Raw genomic sequence first — 25,276 nt, 5'->3', positions numbered from 1 at the left:
ATCATAGTGGTTCTGGTGGTATTAGAATAGCGGGAACAGCCATCCTACCACTCCACCTTAACCTCCCTGCTCTCAGAGCCATCCATACTCTTTTTTTTTTTTTTTTTTAATTTTTTTTTTATTTATTTATTTATTTATTTTTAATTTATGGCTATGTTGGGTCTTCGTTTCTGTGCGAGGGCTTTCTCTAGTTGTGGCAAGTGGGAGCCACTCTTCATCGCTGTGCGTGGGCCTCTCACTATTGCGGCCTCTCTTGTTGCGGAGCACAGGCTCCAGACACGCAGGCTCAGTAATTGTGGCTCACGGGCCCAGCTGCTCCGCGGCATGTGGGATCTTCCCAGACCAGGGCTCGAACTCGTGTCCCCTGCATTAGCAGGCAGATTCTCAACCACTGCGCCACCAGGGAAGCCCCATCCATACTCTTTAGAGAGGTCCGTGGAGATTTCTCCGTGTCCCCTCCTGAGGAGTGTATGTGTGCACCTTCCTAGTTTCATGACCTTGGGCAGGTCACTTAAACCTCTGGGTTTCCATATTCAGCCTTATTTCGAAAATTCCTATATCTCTATTATATTAGATTTATACAATATATATAAATTATATAATTAAACGTAATTGTCTTATATATTTAATTAATATTATGTTTATATAATAACATTTTCATTACATTTTATATATTTGTTATATATTTATTTATAAATATTTATAACACAGCAGAGTCCAAATCACCAGTCTAAATTTTCACAAGTGATAAGTACAGAGACCGTATTTTATAGTGGAATGAGAACGGATTTGGGGTCAGGCAGACCAGTCTTCACTAGCCAACCCTACCACTTCCAAGAGGGTGCGACCGTGACCAGTTTACAGAAACTTCGGTGCCTATCTGTTTAAACCTACTTCGTAGGATGACAATGAAATAACGTATAGGGAGCAATCTAATGCTTTCTCAGGGAGGTAGTTGGTTGATCAGTAAATACCATGTCTCTTCTCCATGGGTTCCTCCCCAAGATGAGGTCTGTGGGTCCGTATCACTTGTCTGTAGACTGTTTTCGATATTTCAGAGCAGTGTCTGAGCTTGAAAAGCATTCTCGGGTTCTTTTGTGCACACGGCTTGGTTCTCCCTCAAAGAGTAGGGCCCATGAGATCACGAGCCCGGGGTTCTGCTTCTCTTACATCCCCCGGTGCCTAGAGGAGCGCGATGTGCACGGGGCCCAGAGCAAGGACAGCGAGGGCGCCGGATCACCCTTGGCCGGGCCAGGGGCGTGCGCATGCGCCTTGTTACCGCCCCTCAGCGCCCGCAGCCTCGGCGGGGGCAGCACAGGGTCATCCTGCAAAAGAGGCATGAAGTGGCCTTGTACCAAAAACAGTCTGCCGAGATGCTGTGGCAACTACATTCTTCCAAGGTTACGCAGTGATAGGGGCAAGCATCCTGGAAACTTAGAGTTTCACCGTAAGTGAGTCTCAAGGGAAAGAATTGTTCAGCATCGGTTTGTGGTTTTTTTCTCCCTTTTAAGGAATCCCTCCTATGAGTGGAACGGGAACACTGCAGATCTATTTACTTGATATTAACGACAATGCCCCTCAAGTGCTACCTCAGGAGGCAGAGACTTGCGAAACTCCGGACCCCAATTCAATTAACATCACAGCACTTGACTATGACATTGATCCAAACGCTGGACCATTTGCTTTTGATCTTCCTTTGTCTCCAGTGACTATTAAGAGAAATTGGACCATCACTCGGCTTAATGGTGAGAACAGGTTCATTATTTGAATATATGTGCAGTTGAGAGGCTTTGACCTGGCATGAAAAGTTAATTTTAAGTGCTTTATTATCTTCCCCTTAAATGTGTTTTAAAAGCTACTTAAAGTTTAAATAAGATATTAGAAGCCCTTAAAGACAAAAAACAAAAACAAAAAAACTTGACAGTGCAGGAGAGTTGAAATCTGCGTTATATGTACCATTCAGGAGTAATACGTTCTGGAAGATGCCATGTGTTTTTGAATCGTATAATGTAAGAACTATCAGACTGTATTTTTCCCTTTTTTGTATAGGTGATTTTGCTCAGCTCAATTTAAAGATAAAATTTCTCGAAGCCGGGATATATGAAGTTCCAATCATAATCACAGATTCGGGTAATCCTCCCAAGTCAAATATTTCCATCCTTCGCGTGAAGGTTTGCCAGTGTGACTCCAACGGGGACTGCACAGATGTGGATAGAATCGTGGGAGCAGGGCTGGGCACGGGCGCCATCATTGCCATCTTGCTCTGCATCATCATCCTGCTCAGTGAGTACTTTCCTTGTCTCTTAGGTGTAATTCTTGTTGCTTCTAGGATGTTTAGCAAAGTAACTTTTTATTGTCGCCTTTCATCGTAACCTAACAACTCTCTTCCACCTCTGAGCATTTTCTAGCAGCCAAGCCCACTTCAGAATGAGAAGAGCCCTGAGCATCTTACATGTTTGCAGCAAACCCAGCCAGCCTACCTCTTTCATGCCCTGTTGCAGTTTTCTGATACTGATCGCTTGGGGAGCTGTAGCAAACTCTTTTCCTAGAAAAATATTAGACAGTGCTCAGTTGGAGCCCCTCTCTTAGGATTCGAGTCTGAATTCGTGGCACGTAGTTGGTGATTTAGGAAAATAAGTATATTGCTTTCCTTTGCTTTCCTTCATATAAAGTGCAGTCAGCAACCTGCTCCAGTCATGCAAGGATCAAGGTATTTGTTTTTGACGGGCTGCATAAAATAGTGAGATTGTACTTCATACAGCACACTGGATAATAGAAATGATTGCACAGCTCAATAAACTGTCTGTCTTTAGAGCAAGTCTAGATTAAGGAATTGCTCCTTTGTAAAATACTTTGCAGTCTTTGGTTCAGTGGAATGCAAGGAATTAACCACTGGAAAGTACTTTAGGAACCACTTGTAAGCATGCAGGTTGAAAGAATAAATTGCCTGGACCCTGTGTTGTATTGTTGAATAGCAGCAGGACTTAGTTTGTTGTGCGATCATGCTATGCACCAATCACTTTCTTGAAAATGTTGGCCATTTCTTTTATGTTTTCTCCATTTGCAAGTGTTCTAGTAATTTAGAATCCTGACCCTTTTTTTTCTAAGCAATTACTGTAGAAGGCTAAGCATTTTTTACTTCCTATGTGGAGACTACTTTGACTATAATTTGAAACCTACATGCTATACTAATAATCCACTTGCTAGATTTAGCCCTGGAACAATGGCAAATGAGATCATGTATCTGGCTTTACAAGGAAGATATTTACTTTTATGGCCAATAATAAAAATGTGCTCAAATAAGAGTCATTAAATCTTTTGCTTCAGGATGTAAACTGATAGCCCCAGATCTTAGAAGGAATGTGCACTAGATGTACACTTAAGGATATGTTTCAGTTTCAACTAACATGGGGCATATACGCCAACCTTATCAAGAAAGACTTAGAGCTGATGGATTGTGGCATGAAGGAGTGACTCAAGCCATTTTGAAGGAAAATGAATCAATGCTGATTTTAACATCAACGCACTGGAAAATTTATGATTCTAATCCTGCCGCAGAAATGTAAAGCATGAATGCCTAATGTTATTTCAGTGCTCAAACTAATCCCCTGGCCTTCTTACCTGAAACATGCAGTTGAATAGGAAAGGGGAAAAAAGCACAATAGTGCAGTAGAAAGACCCAGGCCCTTGGGAGTCAAAAATCCTCAAGATCAAGTCGCTGATCCGGGTCTAGTGTACTACCAAAGGCATCTTGGCAAGCACGTCCTGTCCTTGACAAGTGCCCTTCTCTCTGATTTGGGGAGTAGAATGATGACGGATCAACTGGAATGAAACAGCAATTAAATAATGAGTGACTATTTCACTTAACTGTTGTTTGCTGTTCTAAAATTTACAAGCCATTATATTAAGCGTATCCTATCCTCTAGCAAGACAAAGTAAAAGACAGAAATAGTTTTTGTCCCCATTTGTAGATGGTAAAACTGAGGACAGACGTACACTCAGTGAGTTCCCAGGGCACCAGTTTGCAGAACCCGGGTCCTCACGCTCTAAACCTAGCGCTCAGGGCCTCTGCTTTGTCTTGTCTCTGGTCATGTGAGGCCAGAAATAGGTAACAGAGTGGAAGATGCATTACAAGTTTTACAGCCATATAAGTATAAATTTTTAACGTTGAACACTGTGATTAGATAGGTCAAGTTTTTAAAATTTCAACACTGTATGTCTTTACTCTCTTTCTGCCTAGTTCTTGTTCTGATGTTCGTAGTATGGATGAAACGTCGGGATAAGGAACGCCAGGCCAAGCAGCTTTTAATTGATCCAGAAGACGATGTAAGAGATAATATTTTAAAATATGACGAAGAAGGTGGAGGAGAAGAAGACCAGGTGAGCAATGTTTTAAATCTTTAAATCTCTAAGTGAAATTTTATCATCTTAAAATTAAAGTGGTGGGGAAAATATTAATACATAGAGTAAAAGAATGGGATCAAGTTTCTTTTCCTTTATCACATTATCAAACACTTGGTGAATTCTTTCCAACCTGTGCTGCCTATTGATTTTTTTTTTTTCCAAAGTGCCAAATGTCATTGTATTTATTTTGTGAGAAGATCATTAACATTGATTCAAGGAGCCCAGGGTTTACACCTAATACTAATTATATCTGTACTGATAAAAATGTTTTTCTTTACAGTTTTTCTTCATTGCATATCCAAAATAAAAGTAAAAGTAGTTTCTATGTTGGAATTTGGATATTTATCAGTATGGCAGAAAAAGCACAGACTATTCATTTCATAAACATTTACCAAGCACATTCAATAATCCAGGCACTATTTTAATCACTGGGGAAACAGAGGTAGGCAGAGCCAACAAAGATTTGCCCTCAAGAGTCTTACTTTTTTTTCTTTTTGGCCACTCCGCACATGGCTTGCGGGATCTTAGTTCCCCGACCAAGGATTGAACCCGGGCCGTGGCAGGGACAGTGCAGAGTCCTAATCACTGGACTGCTAGGGAATTCCCAAGGGTCTTACATTCTTGAGAAATATTTGCGGATAGAGACAATATCTAGTTCACCTCTGTACCCATGATGTCTGTCATGGTGCCTGGCTTATAGTAGTTGCTTAACAAATGTTGAGCTCCTGACTGGTTATAGAATAACATGAGCTTCTGTGTGTACATAAGGAACTGCATCCCTGTTCAAGGATGGGAATGACCAATAGGTGGAAAATGAAGAATTTTATCTGCTGGGAAGCAACATTTTAGATATCATTATAACTAACACTTTCAAGGTCTGTACTACATACCAGGCATTCTGCTAAGCACATTAAATGCCGTTACCTCTTAAATCTTTGAAAGCTGTGTACTGTATTGTGACTATCTCCACTTTTGTGTTAGAAAACAGATCCTAGGGATTGTTGGAGTCTATAAATTCATACAACTAGGAAGTGATAGAGGTAGGATTTGAATCCAGGTCTGTCTGATGCTACAGCCTAAAACTAACTATATAGTTATCAATATATAGTTCCTTTTGAAATTATCTGGAAGGTATGAGTATAATCCATGAGCAATCACTGTGAGAGGTATTTCTTAGATACATTGGATAGCTCTCACTTCCATATACTAATGCAAGGGTTGGGGGTAGGAGTCTGGTAAAGAACCCAGAATCCTTGGGTCTTGGATCATTATCAGTAAATTCAAAATACTCTGTCTGCAGGGTATATACGTAGACATTAGTGATAGGACTGTTAACTTGAAAAATTAATTCAAGCAAATTTCTGAACATATGTTCTCTGTCTTCTTTACTCCTTTGAGGAAATAATATATCGCTTTTTGTTTTACAAAGCACATTCACACCCATTGTTGTGTTTCATCTTTGTGGCAGCCCATCAGAGTTTTCCATTTTCCATTTGAACAGGTTTTGTGATTTGCTCTCCAAGTCTGTAACTGGCAGAGTCAGAACTCAAGCCCGAATCTTCCGATTCCCGATTCCATGCTTGGTTTACAATACCTCAACTCTCTCATTTAGAAGAGATGCGTATTTCAAATCTGTTGAAAACTTGACTCATGTGTAAAGCTGTTTTGAATACTGACTAATTAAAGTGGCTCTATAAATATACCCCAGGGTTTCTTGCTTATAAATGTCTTTGGATATTAAAATTCATGTTTGGCTTAATCCCTCATTAATCTGTGCTTTCACTTTCCTGAGCTATGTTCAAGAACAGCAAACGTTATACTGATCACATTATCTCATAAATCTTCTTCTTTTAGCATTTTATTTTTCATGTCATTGTGCATAATTTTCTAGGCATAAACCTAAACCCAACTCAGGAAAGCTTTGGTAAAAATAGTAACAACTAGAAGGACACCAGTCATGACTGGATGCTGCATAGAATCAAGAACCAAGATATTTCTCAGCATCCGAGGGTCTGGACCAGGGTACTTGATGTCAGCTGATCTGGCTTTTTCTCCTCCCTTCCAATTCCTTTAAGAAATTAGTTAATGAAATTTTATTCTTGTAGTTATTTTAGGAAAGACTTACTTCCATTACTGACTGTGTCCACTTAGATTGATGCTTGAGATCAAATGATATTGCAAGATTTATTAAAATTGTTATCACCAATCTTCAGCCTCTTCTTTACCTGACCCAGGAAATTTTCTCTGCTCCCAGATCAACTCTTGGGCACGAATGTGTCGCTTCCTACCCACTTTCTTGATAGTCCAAAGACTCTTCTGGAATTTGCTCTGGATTGACCTCAGTGGCTCATTTCTTTATTGAAATAGTGATGGTCTTCCTGTGGCGTCTTTCTGTTGCCTCTTGGTTCTTTGATGGCAGTTTAGTCTAGATCAAGAGCCTCCACCCATTCTCTGATCCTGTTACAATTCCCATTTGCAGTTCTCATTATAGAAAATTGTGACAAAATTAGATAATGGGTTTTTTATTCACTCTAACTTTTACCTCATAATAGCGGAATAAAATATGCAGCATAGGAAGCCTACACCGAAAAGTTCTGTCTCCTCTGCCTCTAAAGTGGTTCATGAAATCCATTCACTTTCACCATCATCCAGGCCGCTGCCTTCACTTAGGTCAGAAGCGTCACTGACCTGCGGCAGCCTCCTCATGAGTGTCCGGTCTCTGGATGCACACCCCATCTGCTCTTTGGAAATTATCAAATCCAAACTCCCTCCTTAGTATGACAGATCTGTGGCCCTGCACCCACCTTTTGGTGGACCCCCACTTTGTGCACTAGGTAAAGGCCTATGGGAAGGAGCTGGTGGTAGGTACAGGCTCCCCAAGGATGTGACTCCATCAAGCCTATATCCACTCATGGCCACTAAAGTTTCCTTCAGAGTCAGGGTGATCTGTCCTTATACCATTGAATGACTCTTCTCACTCTTCCTCCGGGGATAATAAGAGCAGTTATGGGCCTTCTTTCTCCTAGAAAGGGCTTGGTGGTTTCTTTATTTTCATTCAGTTAGATCTCATTATGTTTTTAGCTATCTTATGTTCTCAGAAATCTGCGATTTAGTAACATACCTGGCTTGTTCTTAGCATTAGAGTGTAAATGATAACCTCATGCTTTTCTCTATCCCATCCAGAAGCAGAAGGCTTCCTCCCTGTTTAAGAGTATAATCATCACTCATGTCAACAAAGCATGTTTCCATTACCCCAGAAACTTACTGTGTATCCCCGTCAGGCAGTATGCCCTGTGTCAAAAGTAACTAGTATTTTTTATTTCTATTACCACAGATGGGCATTACCTGGTTTTGGATTTTATTGTAAAAATGGATGTCATACAGTAGGTACTTTTCCTGCCTGGCTTCCTTTACTCAATATTTTATCTGTAAGATTCATCCATGCTACATTTAGAAGTAGTTCATTTCTTGTCATTGCCAAATACTGTTGTGTTGTGAGGATTGACCACATTTTATTTATCCATCCTACTACACTTGGCATTTGAGTTGATCCAGCTGAGTTATTATGAATAAAACTGCTATGAATGTTCTTATGCCTGTGTTTTGGCGCATTTCTGCTGGTATGTGCTCAGGGATTGAATTTCTAGGTCCTAGAATGTGCATATATGCACAGCCCTCAGTACAATCCTGCCAGTTTTCCGAAGTGATTGTACGAGTTCACACTCCCCTGGCCACAGCGGCATATGAGACTTCCAGTTGCCCTACATCCTCACTAGCCCTTGGGTTTTTTCAGTCTTTCAAAATTTTAGCCACTCTGGTGGTATATGCCTCATTATGATTTAATTGGGATGTTCCTACCGACTTACTTGCCATTTTGATATCTTCTCTGTGAAGTGTCTGTTCAGCTTATTTGTTTACTCTTCTATTGGGTTGTTTGTCTTTTTCTTATTGATTTGTAGGAGGGCCTTATATACTATGGATATCAGTTCTTTGTCGGATAAATGTATTATAAATATCTTCTATTCTATAGCTTGCTTTTTTATTCTCTTAGTGGTACCTTATGATGAAAAGAAGTTTTTAATTTTAATGAAGTCTAATTGATCAGTTTTTTCCATTATGGTTAGTACATTTATACCTATTTAAGAAAACTTTGTCTCCCTGAGTTAATGAATTCCGCCCCCCCCAAAAAAAATCTTGCCTTCTTGAAGCTTTATGGTTTTACCTATTATGTTAAGTCTGTGATCCATCTGTAATGGATTATTCATGTAGTATAAGTAAGCCAGAAAGAGAAAAACAAATATCGTATATTAACGCATATTTGTGGAATCTAGAAAAATGGTACAGATGAACCTATTTGCAGGGCAGGAATACAGAAGCAGACGTAGAGAATGGACATATGGACACAGAGGGGGAAGGGGAGGGTGGGACAAATTGGGAGATTAGGTTTGACATAAATACACTACCATGTGTGAAATAGCTAGTGGGAACCTGCTGTATAGCACACGGAGCTCAGCTCGGTGCTCTGTGACGACCTAGTCGGGTGGGATGGGGGTGGAGGGAGGTCCAAGAGGGAGGGGATATAGATATACATATAGCTGATTCACTTCATTGTACAGCAGAAACTAACACAGCATTGTAAAGCAATTATACTCCAATTAAAAAAAAAAAGATATGGCTCAGGGCTCTCTTTTGTTTTCCTCCTAGCTGGCTATCCAGCACTGTTTACTAAAAAGATAACCCATCTCCACTGCATTGAAGGGGTTCGTTTGTCATAAAGCAGGTGGTTATATATGTGTGGACCTGTGGGGTGGCTTCCAGATACTCTGTGCTGTACTAGTTGTCCTATTTGTCTATTCTTAGGCCAATACCATGCTGTTTTCATTACTAGAGCTTTCTAATATATCTCCCTATCTGTTAGGATATTTCCTCCAATAGAATTCATCAAGATTTCTATTTTAAAGTTTTGGATGGATTTTATCATTTACTTTTTTTCCTTAAGAAAAAGAAACACTTTATTTAATACTCCTACTTTCTAAGTGAATGTATGCCAAATGCTTCTCCATGTTCTAAACAAGATGCCATTGCTTTTTAATCTTAAAATCATAGCCGGTTCCTGAGAAGTTCAGTTTTGTGAAGTATATTGTATACTATTGTCCATAATTCACATGTGGATCCCTGTTAGAAATTCTATTTCTTTGAAGCATGCATTAAGCCTTTTTGGCAACAGACTTTGGCTCATATTTTTTATTGTTTTTTTTTTTGAAGACATTATGTTTTTACAAGAGTGAGCCTCGGAAATGGAACTGGTGCCATGTTACATTCTAGACAAGTTTTGGTCGATTTTTATTACACGTAGCTGGTATTTTACAGAGCACGGGTGTTACCTCCAGATGTGGTTGGAGACTGTGCCATAGGAAGCAAACAGCTTGTCATGATCAGGCTGTGGTCTGCTGGACGTCTCCGCCAGACAGTCTTTCAGAATCATCAGCTTTCAAAGATGGGTAGATCTCAGAGGTCAGTTTAGCTAGTTGGTGGAGGCTTGTGGCTACAGGCAAAGGCAGGTCTGCAGCAGCTGTCGCCAGGAGGCTATGATGCCAGCCTAAAGCTGGCTTAGCCAAAATTCTTATTCTTCCTGCCCAGAGGAAGTATTCTTAAGGAGCTAACTGATTAGAAAGAAAACAAAGCAAAACAGTCCTTTACAAGGGAGCCTTTATCTTCCCTGCTGTTGATTAGCATCTCTGTTTAAGTTCTGTGCCAAAACACAGGTTGCTAGTTCCTTTAACAAAATAGCTAAAAATATAGAGCCTAAGAAAAGAAAAACAAAACAAATAAACCGAAAAAACACCTCCATATCTTCTCTCTTGTCTTGTGTACAGTAGACTTTTCTCAGTGCGTGTGGATATTCTGCTCTGGTTTCCATTGTCACGTGACTAGGTTGGGCCCGTCTTTGAAACTGGCATTAGATGTGTTCTGAACACAACCATTATTTCCTCACAGTGCTGTTGGCAGTTGGACAGACTCAGTATAATGCCCAGTCTCTTTTCAGAGGGTGAGGTCCCTTCTTTATCTGCTTCGCTGCGGTGATCGGGGGGGGCTTTGAGTGGTTATCAAGTCATGTTTAATTATCCTCATTAGTAAATGTCCTTCAGTGCCCTTTTGGTCAGTGGAGCTGGTTGCAGACACTGTATCTCTTTTCATGATCTTTGTATCTGGCTCCTTCGGTATCAGCATCACTAATAAAATACGGGTGAATGTACAGTGTAACCGCCTGATAGTTCACTTCTCCTGGAACCATCCCCTTTTAGCCCCAGGATGGGAAACAGAAACTGTTAGCTTCCTGCTCTTCAAAGCTTAGACTTAATTACGATTACTCTTACATTAAACAAACATATACCGAATGTGTATTATGTTTATAATATTCACTAGTGCTGTCTTCAAACAACCTCTGCCTAAATCTCTCGACATTATACAGCTTCATTCTCAATAGCAGAAGCTATTGTTGAGGGGCGGGGTGTGTGTGGTCACCTACGTATTAGGCACTGTACTGAATACCTGTACTAAGTGCTTTATATCCATAATTTCATTTGACCCTCCCCCAGTCCAGCAAAGAAGGTCCCCACTGTTAGAAAGTAGTGAAGGTGGGGATTAAATCCCAATAGGTCTGAGCCCAAAGAAGATGGTACCTTCCTTGGCAAAGCTCAAGCTCAGCCTGGCAATGAAAACAGTGCCTTTCAGAATGTCATCTGAATTTATCAGAAGAAGTCCGTCCCCTCCTTGAAGTAGGCTCCGGGATCTACAGTAGTTTTCTCTGCTCTTAAAATTTAACTTGGAAGATTTTCCATTCCCAAGGCCTTGGGCTGTTTGGGGGCTCTGGGTCTATGAAAGAAGGTGTTGCTACACACGTTCGGAGGTTTCTCCAATGACAGTCAGTGGACACTGGGAGCCTTAGGACCACAGCTGGTGGTTCAGGGGAACAAGGATAGCAGTAAGGGAGCAGGCTTGTCATCTGCGCAAGCAGAGTCAACTCATCTTAGATTAATGCTGACGCTGGTCCGAGCTGATCCTGACGGAAAGTGTGAATAGCTGCGTGAAGACGCCACATTGGTTTTCTCTGGGTCACTCTTAGATTCTCAGCCCTTGTTATCCACTGGGTACCACTCTGAATTCCCATACCTACTGCTGCTGTTGAGCATAGCCTCACAATTGGCTAATAAGCTGTTTGCTCTCAGTCTGTTGCCCCAAGGCCCAGCACCTCTTGGGCTCAGTAAGTTTCAATTCCAGGCCGATGGGGGCTCTCAGAATGCCCAAATTTGGTTCCTGAAGTCTTAGAGACATGCTCTGGGCTAGTTTCTTTTGCACTAGAGATGGTTCTGAGCTCTCTGAGAAGGTACCTGCTACCAGCCCTGATGGTTTGGGGCCATGTCAGAAAGCTGGATTCTGGATCACTTGAAAGTCACAGTTCAGACACAGGGGGTCTGTTCATGAAAAGCCCACGGCTGTGTGTTATTCAGCTGGCAGAGTTTAAAAACTGACAAAAATTCACATAAAAAAATTCTGGCTCTTCCTGTCCTCTCAAAAAAATGAAAAGTTGGCCTGCATTCTGACATGGCGATGATTGTTGGAAACTAAACAGAGACGTCTTTTTTAAGCAGCAAGCGCGTTCCAGTAATTGTTGGTTTCCTTTTTTCCATACCAGGCCAGCTTTATGGATTTACGTTATCGGCCTATTCCTTGTAGATACCACTTTCTGCAGACTCTGATTCAATTATATAATAATTATTATGCTTTGGATGAACAAAAAACAAATTCCTATGGGAAGGAGGTACTACAGCGCTCTGAAACCATGGGATACTTTCCTGTAGTACTGGTTTTTGAAAAAGAGAAAGAAAGAAAGGGAATTAGCCACAAATATATTTAGACAGATCTCTTAGTTAAAATAGGCTAGCTGCTGTAACAAGCTCTAAGATTTCAGTGACCTAAGCCTCATTGAAGTTTATTTCTTGCTTCCTTGGCCGTAATTGGGTTTCGAGTCATGGGAGTTTGGAATGGGGAGAGAAAATTTGTGCCATTCCACGCGGTCACTCAGGGACTCAGAGCGCCAGTGACTCCCCCATCTTCCACATGTGGCTTCCAAGGTCACCCTAGCCATACATACATGTGTCACTGGGTGACAGAAGGGCAGGAAGGATGATTTGTGGGAGATTTTCAGGGGCCAGGCCTGGAAATGAGACACATCACTTCCACTCCTGCCTTGAGAGAATAAATGGGTTTGGTGACCAGCTGGGAGGCTCTAGCCACCCTGGTTAGGTACCTGAGTTTAGAGAATCTTTCTGAGGTTCTGTGAGAACATGCTTTCTCACAGTAACTTCCCACAGCTAGATCAAGAGCATCGATCTGACCCATCCAGATGTGTCAGAAAGAAGTGGGTCCCTGGACACAGAGGAGACACAGGAGGTCCAGCAGGAAAATGGGACACTGTGTGTCAGGCTCACCCAAATCCAGGGAGAGCAGCTGTCCTCCACCTGGGGAGCACTTCTCCTACATCCCGGGGATACTAAGTCTTCCTGATCGAGGCCCAGCACTTGCTCGTGAAAGGAATCACATATTTAGGGATAAAGGGAGTCATGCCAGGAGCTCTTTTTAGTGGGCAGGGATTCCAAAACCCAAAAGATCCAGATGTGATTGCTGTATGAGTGTCAACTGGCTTTTTTTTTTTTTCAATGAAATTAATGTCTTATGTGATTTCTAGAAATTAGTCTCAGTATTTCAGTAGATCAGATCCCCCACATCTCCATGACACAGAAAGCACATTCAACAGAGTTGAAGTGCCTGAGATGGGGAAAGAACCCACAGTTCCTGTGACTCAGGGTTTGGCTTTGAGGAAAGGGGACTCTGTGGGTTGATGACTCAGTTTCTCCTCTCATTGATCCTCCACCTTGCATTTTAAACTGCAGTAGAATTGAACTTCCTATACATCTAACCTGTCTCACGCTATTTCACACTTTTATGGCTTAGTCCACAGTCTTTCCCTACCTAACTCTATTCAGCCCCCAAGATTCCATCTCAAGACATCTCTTAGGGTCGCAGGCTGAATCAAGTGTCTCTGCTGCGTGCTCCCACAGCGTATCCCGTGTCTGCCTCTATTTTGAGATCTTATGTGCAGCCCTGGTCCCGACCTTAAAGCGCGTGAGAGCAGGGACTTGTCACATTCATTTTTTTATTCCAGTATCTAGGACAATTGGCACCTGGCAGGCACTCATAGAATGTTTGTGCATTGGGCCCTCTTCCAGAATCTCTTAGTTTGCAAGTCTTTCTACAGGGTTACTTGAACCATTACAGTCTGATAACTTCCCTTAATTTTTTGAAATCTATGATAGCTTCAGGAAATGATCAGATTCATAAATGCCAGTGTTTCATTATATACTTGTCCTGTGTCAGGCACTGGGCTCTGCTCTCAGTTCACGTGTCTTTTGTAATCTTTTATAATCCCAACAACCCTATGCAGTAGATAATGCCATTAGTCCAGTTCTCAAAGCCAGGTCCATGTGACTTGAGAGGCCCAGCTCTTATGCGCTGTGATGGAGGTCACATGAGAGACGTTTTATTTACTCTTGCTTGTCTATGGCAGGCAGGTGTTACTCGGTAGAAACAGTGAGGCTGGGCACTTAGCCTCAGTTTATTAGATGACCACTGGTAATCTGGCTTTAGAACAGGCAAAGGGTAAGACCCAATTAATTCGTTAAGCATGGCTTGCAAAATTGAGCACATTTTGACACTGACAAATGTAGAATCTGGAAAAGCAATTTGAGCAGCCAAGTTATTAAAAGACCTGAGATGATACAATCTGGGCAACAGGTACTAAAATCTAAAATCCATGCTGGATACCTAGACAGAAGGATGAGGCACAGGTACAAGAAAGCACCTGGAGACCAAACCAGCCACTTCCCTAAGACCAGGGATCTCTGCTTGAGCCAAGACAGTCTCTAAAGATTACACACCAATCTCAGGAACCAGCCCCAGTGTGGGCAGCCAAGCCTGACCCTCTAACTCAAGCAGAGAATGAAACTGGTATGTTTGATTCTTCGAAATAACTGCTTTACAAAATCATTCTGCTTTATAAACAAGGTAACAGATGGCTGACTCTTGGACATAGCTGTGGAGACCACTTTCAACATTTTCATTGTTGGCCAAAGCACACTCTCTTAAATATGTTCCCAAGTTATTCATCCATTTATACCCACCTGCAAACACCAGTATATATTAGCTATTGAAAGAGTGACACAGATTTCACAAGAGGAAAGTTTCACCAGGAATTTGGGTTAGCACACTGCCATCCCTTTTTTCATGCTGTTTTCAAAAACCCTCATGGCCAGGTGACTCACTGGTAGGTTACAGACAACATATGCTCTGAACTGGTTGGTACCCATTCCCTACTGGGCATTCAATATTTTTAGTGTGCACTTGATTTGCACGTGACTTTTTTATTTACTATCCTGATCACTTCACGTAAATTAACACAATACTTTATGTAATTCATCTTAATGTTTATTCTTCCTGACTGATTTTAAGTTTATTACATTTAGTTTTAGAGGAATGGAAAGTTACCCAGCAATACAGAGATAAAGATTTGTATGCCAAGTATGTGTTACCAGGATGTACAAAAAAGCTAAGATACTAAGTGGTATATGCCAGACTTCTACCAGTTGGCCAAATCTACCAGTTGCCTATTTTTATAAAGTTGTATTGGAACTTTATAAAAATTCCATTTTGTGTGGCCTTGCACCATGTCCACAGCAGCAGCAGAGTTGAGGTATTTTGACAGAGACTCTGTGGCCCAAAAGACCTGAAATATTTACTATCAGGTCTTACAGGAAAAGTTGATCCCTGCTATAGACTTCTTTCCATTAATGAAGTCTTCATTCACTCTTTTGTCCAAAGGTTGAATACTCTGAAGGTTAGCACAGGAAATTTATGTAATCTGCCCAAGGTCACCCAGATAGATAGGGTAGAGCCAGGATTTGAATCCAGATGCTCTGATTTCAGAATCCATTTTTTAAAATCACAATACTATACTCCCTTTTCTGTATTGATTTCATCTGTAAATTTATCTTAAAACAAAGACTACATCTCTTTGGGAAATTCCAAAACAACGTGACATAAACGAGTGAAGGATTTTGATGCCGTCACCATATTCCCAACCAAATACTGCCATTACTTTATTACCTATCTTGAGATTTCCTCCAAGATAGAATAATAGGCCACGCTAAGATAGAATGACTTTGACCTTTTCAGAGTGGTGACATTTTTGTTTTATGTAAGGGGAGGTTGGAGCTTGGGGTGAGAACGTATTACTGAAGATGCATTCGGAAAGCTATGCTTTTTGTCTCCCAAGACACACAGTGCTTGCAAGGGTTAAGAAAACATGTCCATGTTTACAGGGCTGTAACTGAATTACATGGAAAGAATGGGAAATTACAAACATTAGGATAGAAAATAAATCTCACATTTTCAGAGGAGCATCATCTTTCTGAAGCCCCTGTTACTCTGCTAGAAATGCTTTGTGTATCCATAGCCTTATTGCTTTCAGCAGCACCTCTTTCACAGCTCCTTACACCTTCATTTTCCATATTTTTGTAATAGCTTTATCTATTATGTTAAATTTTCATTAGCTTTAAATGTGTCCTTTTAAAAGACACTAGAGGGCTTCCCTGGTGGCGCAGTGGTTGAGAATCTGCCTGCCAATGCAGGGGACACGGGTTCGAACCCTGGTCTGGGAAGATCCCACATGCCGCGGAGCAACTAGGCCCGTGAGCCACAACTACTGAGCCTGCGCGTCTGGAGCCTGTGCTCTGCAACAAGAGAGGCCGCGATAGTGAGAGGCCCGCGCACCGCGATGAAGAGTGGCCCCCGCTTGCCATAACTAGAGAAAGCCCTCGCACAGAAACGAAGACCCAACACAGCCAAAAATAAATAAACAAATAAATAAATAAAGACACTAGACTAAAACCTCTATGAGGTCAGTAACCGAGTCTGTGGCCCAAGAGACTCTTCAGAAAGTCTTTGTTGAATCAAATTGAATTGCATTGTATTTGCTGCATTTGTTTCCAAAAGACCGTGCCATAATTTTACAATGGGAAATAAGTTGTGATAAAATTTCAACAGTGCCAGTTTCTGAAGCAGAACCACGATTTTGCACCAAAGAATGTGCTCATTCTCGAAAACAGAATTTTAAAAGAAGCTGTGACAGGGCAGCATGAACGGTAAACCACCACGGAAGCAGAAGCCATGAATGTGTTTAATGGAGACTCACCTCCCTCCCACTGTGGGGAGTGGTAAAGTGGCTCTGCAGTGAGATGAAAACGTGGATGAAAACAGAGAATGTGGGACCTTCATCTATATATTAAGTCTCCAAGTTATTTTATTTCTATTAGGCTTACAAGTTATACCAGAAAAGCTGTTAGCAAATCTTTTGTTTTGGGGGCTTTTGTAATCCATAGAATCAACCTCATTTTCCACATCAATTCCCCTGTGTAAATAGTTACCATCATAACTATACCTCACTGGGGAAGAAAATCAGGTTGTAACGTAATTTACATAAAGCTTGCAAGTGTTTTCAACTTACCTGTCAGCAGCTGTATAGTAATGTGTTGACACCTTATCGCTATTTTATTCAATTATTTTAACGCCAGGAGCTATATAGGGTGAGGTAATAATGTTCTCCTTTTCCATCTTCCATTCCTTTTTGTGTCTGACTGAAGGGTTTCTTACCTGTGCCACAGGCAAGAAAAAGAAAAAGGTATCGGGTACCTTTTTTTTTCCCTTGAGAATTTTGTCCATTTACTTTCATGTTTTAGTATTTTTATTTCTCTCACTCAGTCTTGAAACATTAAAAAATATTTACCTTATCTATATGGGAATTTGAAAGTTACTTGCCTTTGCTACTATAAAAGGAACATTTTCCACTTGCACCAACCAGCCAAACTGGCTCTTGTGTTCCATCCCTGCTTCTCACCGGTGGAGGCTGAGAAAGGACCAGGAACTTTGAGAGCCCTCCCCCTCCCTCACGTGACAGACTGCTGTTGGACCCAAGTGAAGACTCCTTTCTGACTAAAAGTCAGTGAGGCTTTAACCAGCTGTGCACAGACCAGAGTCCTGGATTCCAGTGCCTAATTAGCATAACCACCTTGAACTTCCCTTCTGGCTCTTTTTTTTTTTTTTTAATTTTTTTATTTCTTTAATTTTTATTTATTTTTATTTTATTTATTTATGGCTGTGTTGGGTCTTCGCTTCTGTGCGAGGTCTTTAGTTACGGGAAGCGGGGACCACCCTTCATCGCGGTGCACGGGCCTCTCACTATCGCGGCCTCTCTTGTTGCGGAGCACAGGCTCCAGACGCGCAGGCTCAGTAATTGTGGCTCACGGGCCCAGTTGCTCCGCGGCATGTGGGATCTTCCCAGACCAGGGCTCAAACCCATGTCCCCTGCATTGGCAGGCAGATTCTTAAACCACTGCGCCACCAGGGAAGCCCTCCCTTCTGGCTCTTAAAGCCCCTCATTTTCCCCCCCTTCAGCAAACTCTTCTGTCCCTTTCTTCACTGGCCCAGGCAACAAGGTACAGCCTTTTTTTTGAAGTATAGTTGATTTACAATGTTGCGTTTAATTTCTCCTGTACAGCAAAGTGACTCAGGTATACAAATATATATTGTTTTTCATATTCTTTTCCATTATGGTTTATCGCAGGATATTGAATATAGTTCCCTGTGCTATATAGTGGGACCTTGTTGTTCATCCGTCTTATATGTAATAGTTTGCATCTGCTAATCCCAGACTCCCAGTCCTTGCTTCCCTCACCCCACCCCGCCCTTGACAACCACAGGTCTGTTCTCTATATATGAAGATACAGCTTTTTTTTAGTTGTTATTTTGCTTGCTCTGGTGGTCTCTGTTTGCTCCTTCCACACTGTTTAACTGAGTCCATGATCTTGGGCAAATCATTAACCTCTCCGAGTTACGGGAATCAATGGGATAGAACAACACTCTCGTGGCAGGATTTTGCTTGGAGCGTCTGAGATATCACATAAGGAGGCACCTAAGGTAACTCCTGACAGATGATGGGCACCAGGTAAAGGTCGGTTTCCTTCTTTCACACTCTCAGAGCTAAAAATGGCATCAGGCACCCAGTCAGCTCTCTTTAGATACTCATGAAACGGTAAATCAATATTTTCATCGCTCTCTAAAACAGACGTAATTGCACGATTCTGTAGATTCTGCCAGCCACAGAGCTTTCTGAAGTTTTTGCCTGGGAATCTAGAATTTCACTTTATACTGAAGCAGCATTTTATTTTATTTAAACGTAACCAAATGCCTTCAGGTCGATTTGTGGTATCATTTTCTGAACCAATTATAAATCATTGCAAGTCAGTGGAATTTAATAAGAAAAGGCAGAACCAGAGTTAAAGCTGCTGACTAACTTCTTACTAACTCTCCCAGAATTGTATCACCTTTAAGACATTTTAAATCATAGACCCAAAAAGAAGTGTTTTCAGTTACTTGCAACGTTAATATTTAAAAACCCTAATTCTATGCCTGCTTCTCATGATCATTGCCAAATAACACATATTCCAAACATTAGTTAAAATAAGATTTTCCGTGGCCTTCGTTTGTAAACTGGATTTCTCTGGGAAGTTAATGTTGACAAAGTAAGGTTGACAATCATAAGAGAATTTTCAGATCCACTTTTTCTCTAGAGAGTTTTAGGAACCAAATAAAGATTTCTTCTGGGGTTCTTTCTAATCTTCAGAAGTAAGGCCACGAACCCAGTGACCCTGAGAATGTTTTCAGTCTCTGTTATTCTCTTTAGAATTCTTATCCTACATGCTGTAATTTGTGTGTTTAAGTAAAGCATCATGGGATTATAAAGATGTATAATTTAGGATGTATAATTTCACATAGAGTGACCCCTTATCAAAAGGCTTAAAATTGGATCCTCAGGTCAGGACTCTGCCATATAGCACAGATGGATGTGGACAGAAAAACCCATCTCTGTGATCTGAAGACACTTCCGCCCACTTCATACCACCATCAGATTTTCATACCCCGTATTTGCAATAGACAAGGGAAACCATCACAGAGAAAAGTTAAACTGCGTGTTTTAACCCAAATTCCTGTTTCCTGTAAATCAGTGGTTTTGTGCCTCTTCTTTAGATGTCAGTGTATCTGAGGAACATGACACATTTGCATCATGGAGGGGGAGGTACTCACCATGGCAAAGAGTCTCAGCAATGGGACCCGGGGTCTTTTTCCCTTCCTCCCCATTGTGAATTACTGCCATGGCGTGTCATGCGATCCAAAGCACATTTCTTGCTCTTGTGCACATCTGGCATGAATATCATCCCTGAGACTTTTATTCAACACATTTTTAGTGAGCACTTTCTATGGGCCTGACGTATTGACCACAGACATCTTTAGACTTCCTGCTCTGGTTCTTAAGATAGTAGGCAAGGGCTATCGAAAGAAAGGTCAGAATCCGTAAATGAATATGCTGATGCATGTATACACTAATAAGTGAAGCAGGCCAGGCGGGCAGTCTGTCCTTGTCCAAAGGAGATAGATGCTCTCAGCTGTAACAGATTGCTGTGTCAGAAGTTAAGCCTGGTTTTACGCCACGTCTTCCTATTTTCAGGTAAAAATATCCCAAAGTCTGTGTGTTGACAACTTATTAGAAAATTTTTTCAACACTGTCAACCAAACATAATGCATTTCTGCTTGTAACCTTTGGATATAGTGGGAGCTGTATAAGAAATCAGGGTGGACAAGTCCTTTCCACGTAAGAAACATCCCACTGCCTCTCGTGGCTCCAGTTACGCCAAAGAAATCACTCTGTATTCTTATATGGAGTTGTCGTGATATACTGAGGATGGTCAAGGAATGTGTCACCAGGTTAAAGACAGTCCGCAAGCATAAGATTCAATTACTTAATTTCATGTAACTGAGACCTCTAATAGAGCATTTTTCACCCTCAGTGTAAAAATATTTATTAACTGTCATCATCCCTGTACTCAGAGTCTGTTTTCCCCTTTCTACAAAAAGCTTCCATCGTTGTCAGAAGACACGCTTACTCATGGTTAAGCCCCTCTATTAAGCTTGGTAGTTATGTAATTAAACATCGCCTGGAAAACGATGCTTCTTCGTGTGTAAGCATTCAGAATTCTCTAAATGAATCCCTCTTTTTATTTTGTATAACATTTTAACATTTCAAAGGCTTTCCCGTCTGTCATACCATTATGTGCCTCTGCTTTAAGATAGTCTATAAATAACTCACACGTCCTATAAAATTTTAAATGGAGACCATGTGTGCAAGATCAAGGTGTTTTCACTCAAGTTTTGTATGGGTGCTTTGAAATACTCTACCCTCACAAGAGGAGACAGCATCCCCATGCCTTTGCTCACGCTGTTGATTCCCCCAGGATGGTCCTTTCTCCCAAACCCATGTGTCGTTCAAGGTTCGAACCTAACGCGCTCTTTCCCTCTCTGAGCGTTTTATACTTGGCGATGTACCAACCGTACATCTCACTCTGGCTTGTCCTACTCTGTGTGCCTGCCTCCCCTCCCGTATCACCTTGTCCATCCCTCAGAGGAGGAGCTTTTCCTGAGTGCCTTCACTCGTTAGCTTAGTTGAAGCCCTTGGTAAAGAGTTGTTTAGGGGAGGGTTGTCAGAACAACTAGGGCATCTCAACGAACAGAGCTCAGTTTTAGATTGACATTTGGAAGTCAGACACACCTGGTTTTGATTCTCATGTCAATCGAATACCAGCTGTGTGACCTTGGACAAGTTACTCAACCTTTCCGAGTTTGTTTCTTCATTTAAAATGATGGTAATAAAGCATTCTTCAGAAAGAAGAAAGGAGAAAGTATCAGGGAGAAGACACTTACAGGAGGCTGGTATAGCTCCCGGTACATAGTGGGTTGAATGTCAGTGACTCCTTTGTTGTTTTAATCATTCTTCACATTCCTGCCCCTTCTCCCTCATCCATCCAACCTTGTAGCTGGGACTTGACTCGCCCTCCCAGATGCCTGCGCCAGGAGCTAGGCTTTGGAGTCTAATCCATTTGAAGTCAGAGCCTGTCTCTGTGTCTCGGTAGATCTGGAGCCGTCGACAGATGACTTGGGTGATTTGAGACTCAGTTTCCTCAATTCTTAAATAAGGATAATAAAACTTAACGTCACACAGTGTTGTTCAGAGCATTAAATGAGCGAACATATGTAAAGGATCTCGAGCACTGCCAGAACATGGTAAATATTCAAGCGTCGAATGAATCAAAACCACTATAGAGATAACTGTAAACAGTTTTGAGCTGGTTTTAGACAGAGATGAAGCCTGAACTAAAAAGAGTACCAGAAAATCTGTACTTTCTGTAAATATCAACAGTGAATTAGAGAATTTCAGTTAAGCTGGGGATGTGACGTTTTATATCACCAGAATTTAGAGGTTTGAAAACTATAAAGTATTTGCCCAAACCTAAAATTTTGAAGCATTTCCGCATTATAGTTAGTGTCTTTGGACATTCCCGTCCAGCTGGCTGATGCTAAAGCTGAAAATAGTTCTGAAGGTCCAACCAATGCCCAGAGCATCCTTCTTCCCAAGTTCTTCTCTGCCCCTCAAAGTGGACAGGCTGTATTGCCAAGACATTCCCACAGGACTGCACCAGAAGAGAATCCACACTCCCTGGCTTCTTACGTCTGGGCCAGAGGTTGGAAAACTTTTTCTTTAAAGGGCTAGATAGCAAGGCTTTGGGGGCCACATAGAGTCTCCATAGAATATTCTTTGTCTTCTTTATTGTTACCGTTGTTTTAAATAATCCTTTAAAAATGTAAAAGCCATTCTTCAAGGAAAACAGGCCACAGATCAGACTGGACCCACCAACAATAGTTTGCAGACTCTAGACCAGAGGTCCCCAACCTTTTTGGCACCAGAGACTGGTTTTGTGGAAGACAATTTTTCCACGGACCGGGGTGGGGTGGGGTGATGGTTTTGGGATGATTCAAGTGCATTATATTCATTGTGCACTTTATTTCTATTATTATTACATTGTAATATATAATGAAATGATTATACAACTCACCATAATGCTGACAGGAGGCGGAGCTCAGGTGGTAAGGTGAGCGACGGGGAGCGGCTGTAAATGCAGATGAAGCTTCACTCACTCACCTGCCGCTCGCCTCCTACTGTGCGGTCTGGTCTGTGCCCTGGGGGTTGGGGACCCCTGCTGTAGACCACTGAAGGGAGGGAGGAGTGAAGTGGTTTTGAAACCTTGATGAACTAATGCCTTCCTCTAAGTAAAGGAAAATACACTTGCAACAATTTTTTTTAATATGAAAGCAATATAACATTGTAGGGGAGGAAAAAGTTTTCTCGACCCTCCTCAGGTCCCTGGCTGGGTCTGAAAATTAAACCAACAAAGACAGATTAACAAGAGAAGAGCACACACATTTGATGGAACTTTTACCTGTACACGGGGGTCTTCACAAGAGAATGAAGACCTGAAGAAGTGACCAGAGCAAGAAGAGTTTATACCCTTTAGACAAAGAAACAGTAAATTTGTAAAGAATTGACAAGACAAAGGGTTTGGGCTAAGAGTAGTAAATGGTGAAGTAACTAGGAAGTTAAGGGTTAGTTTAAGAAGGTTTGCCATAAAAAAAAAAAAAAGAATAAGAAATAATGCCATTTGCAGCAACATGGATGGACCTAGAGATTGCCATATTGAATGAAGTAAGTCAGACAGAGAAAGACAAATATCATATGATATCATTTATATGTGGAATCTAAAAAAAGGGTACAAATGAACTTACCTACAAAACAGAAATAGAGTTACAGATGTAGAAAACAAACTTATGGCTATCAGGGGTAAGGGGGGGAGGGATAAATTGGGAGATTGGGATTGACATATACACACTACTGTATATAATAAAATAGATAACTAATAAGGACCTACAGTATAGAACAAGGAACTCTACTCAATACTCTGTAATGGCCTATATGGGAAAAGAATCTAGAAAAGAGTGGATATATGTATATGTATAACTGATTCACTTGAAAACTAACACAACATTGTAAATCAACTATACTCCAATAAAAAAATTTTTTTAAAAATAACATTTCATTATAGTAATAAAATACACCCAAATATGACCGCTGCATTGCAGAATTACAGATGAGATTGCTTTCTTTATAATTTTTTTATTTTCTGAGTTTTATATCATAAACACGTAGTTCTTTTATCATTAAAAAAAGGTTTGTTTGTGCAGAGTTCTGGGTCCCAAATCCTAGTCTCTGATGATGAAGAGGACTTTCCTCCTCCTGGTTCAGGAGGGGGCTTTTCACATGGGAACGTTATGACCTGTTTCAGGGAAGAAGGGTGAGGTGGGAAGAGTCAGAGTGACGTTCCTGCTTCTGCCGTTTTTAAAAAGAGTGCTTGAGCTTCAGATATTTAATATGCCACGATGCCATAGTTTGGGGTAGCCTGTCCTGAACCCCATCAACATTAAGCTAGTACTTTTCCTTCTATGGTACAACTATATTTTCTAGTCGGTTTCTTAGTCACTTTGTAGTGGGACCTCATCTCACTGCTGTTTCCCATTGGAAACTGATGAGGAACGTAGGAAAGCAGATGGCGCACAGACTGTCGAAATGAAAAACACAGAAGAAAGAGCTGCGTGAAAGAAATATTTAATCATAACATGAAAAGCTCCTAGTGGCAACTTTTCCATTATGTTAAATTTCATTCATTTCTATGCATTCTGGGTATGAGTTTAAAAACAGAGGTTGTAACTTCCCATCTTAATGCCCGTCTCCCATGGGGTGTTGGTCCATCTTAATGCCCGTCTCCCATGGGGTGTTGGTCCATCTTAATGCCCGTCTCCCATGGGGTGTTGGTTTTGTGTCTTGCAGGACTATGATTTGAGCCAGCTCCAGCAGCCTGACACCGTGGAGCCGGATGCCATCAAGCCGGTCGGCATCCGACGCTTGGATGAGAGACCCATCCACGCCGAGCCCCAGTACCCGGTTCGATCTGCAGCCCCGCACCCTGGGGACATCGGTGACTTTATTAATGAGGTGCAAAGAGAGACTCACTTTTTTTTTATCAGGGTGTTCATTTTATGCTAACAGTACTGTGGAGACCACAACTTGCTGGGAATACAGCTATGTAGTTCATGAAAACACAATTCTTTTTCCTAACTTTATCTTTATGCAAAAGGAAATGTGGCTTCAGTAACAGAGAACAGATGAGATGGCTTTGGTCAGCCCAAGAGAGACGGATCAACTAATATCCTGCATTTGTAAATGACATCCGTATATATTATCAGTATTAGTCACACTCTCCCCAAAAGGATTTTTTTCCCTAGATTACAAGTAATAAATAGGCTAACGATATTATAGTGAATTCTAATTTCATTTATTAGCACTGATACACGTAATAAGAGTTCACTTTCATTTTCCTCACACTGTACCCTTTGAATGCCACAAATGGTGAGAATTCAGTGCCTACCCAACAACGAGAGGTCCATCAAATGAGATTAGCAGGAAGAGCAGCTAAATTAAATATTATGTAAGTGATTTAAATACTTGTCTAGTTGAGGAGTTTTAAGGGCTTCTGCAAGAGGCAGCTAATTCTCTGTTGAATATAACAGATACGATTTCCACTGTCAAAATTATTATGGCATTCTCTTATTTCATTACTGACCAAGAGTTCTGCTACACTTAATCCTTAAGTTTTGAAGTCAGATGATTTATACTGCTTCTTTTGATCATGTCTACAGTTTTACTGCAATTCTTCTTTTGAATTTTTATTGTTAGTGTAAGAGAATGATACATATT

The 25,276-nt window shown here is 41.1% G+C and overlaps 1 protein-coding gene across 1 annotated transcript in view; it reads left to right on the top strand.

Annotated features, from left to right (window-relative positions):
- Window positions 1-25,276, top strand: part of CDH2 (cadherin 2) — a 214,408-nt gene that overhangs the window by 178,525 nt on the left and 10,607 nt on the right. Inside the window, exons 12-15 of the mRNA XM_059894434.1 lie at window positions 1,512-1,745; window positions 2,050-2,283; window positions 4,241-4,380; window positions 24,350-24,514. Coding sequence (XP_059750417.1) covers window positions 1,512-1,745; window positions 2,050-2,283; window positions 4,241-4,380; window positions 24,350-24,514 — 773 coding nt within the window. The remainder of the gene's footprint in view (window positions 1-1,511; window positions 1,746-2,049; window positions 2,284-4,240; window positions 4,381-24,349; window positions 24,515-25,276) is intronic.

Source organism: Balaenoptera ricei, chromosome 14 (assembly GCF_028023285.1).
Source record: "Balaenoptera ricei isolate mBalRic1 chromosome 14, mBalRic1.hap2, whole genome shotgun sequence".
In the NCBI taxonomy this organism is placed as follows: Eukaryota; Metazoa; Chordata; class Mammalia; order Artiodactyla; family Balaenopteridae; genus Balaenoptera; species Balaenoptera ricei.
This window is presented reverse-complemented; position numbering and strand designations above follow the sequence as displayed.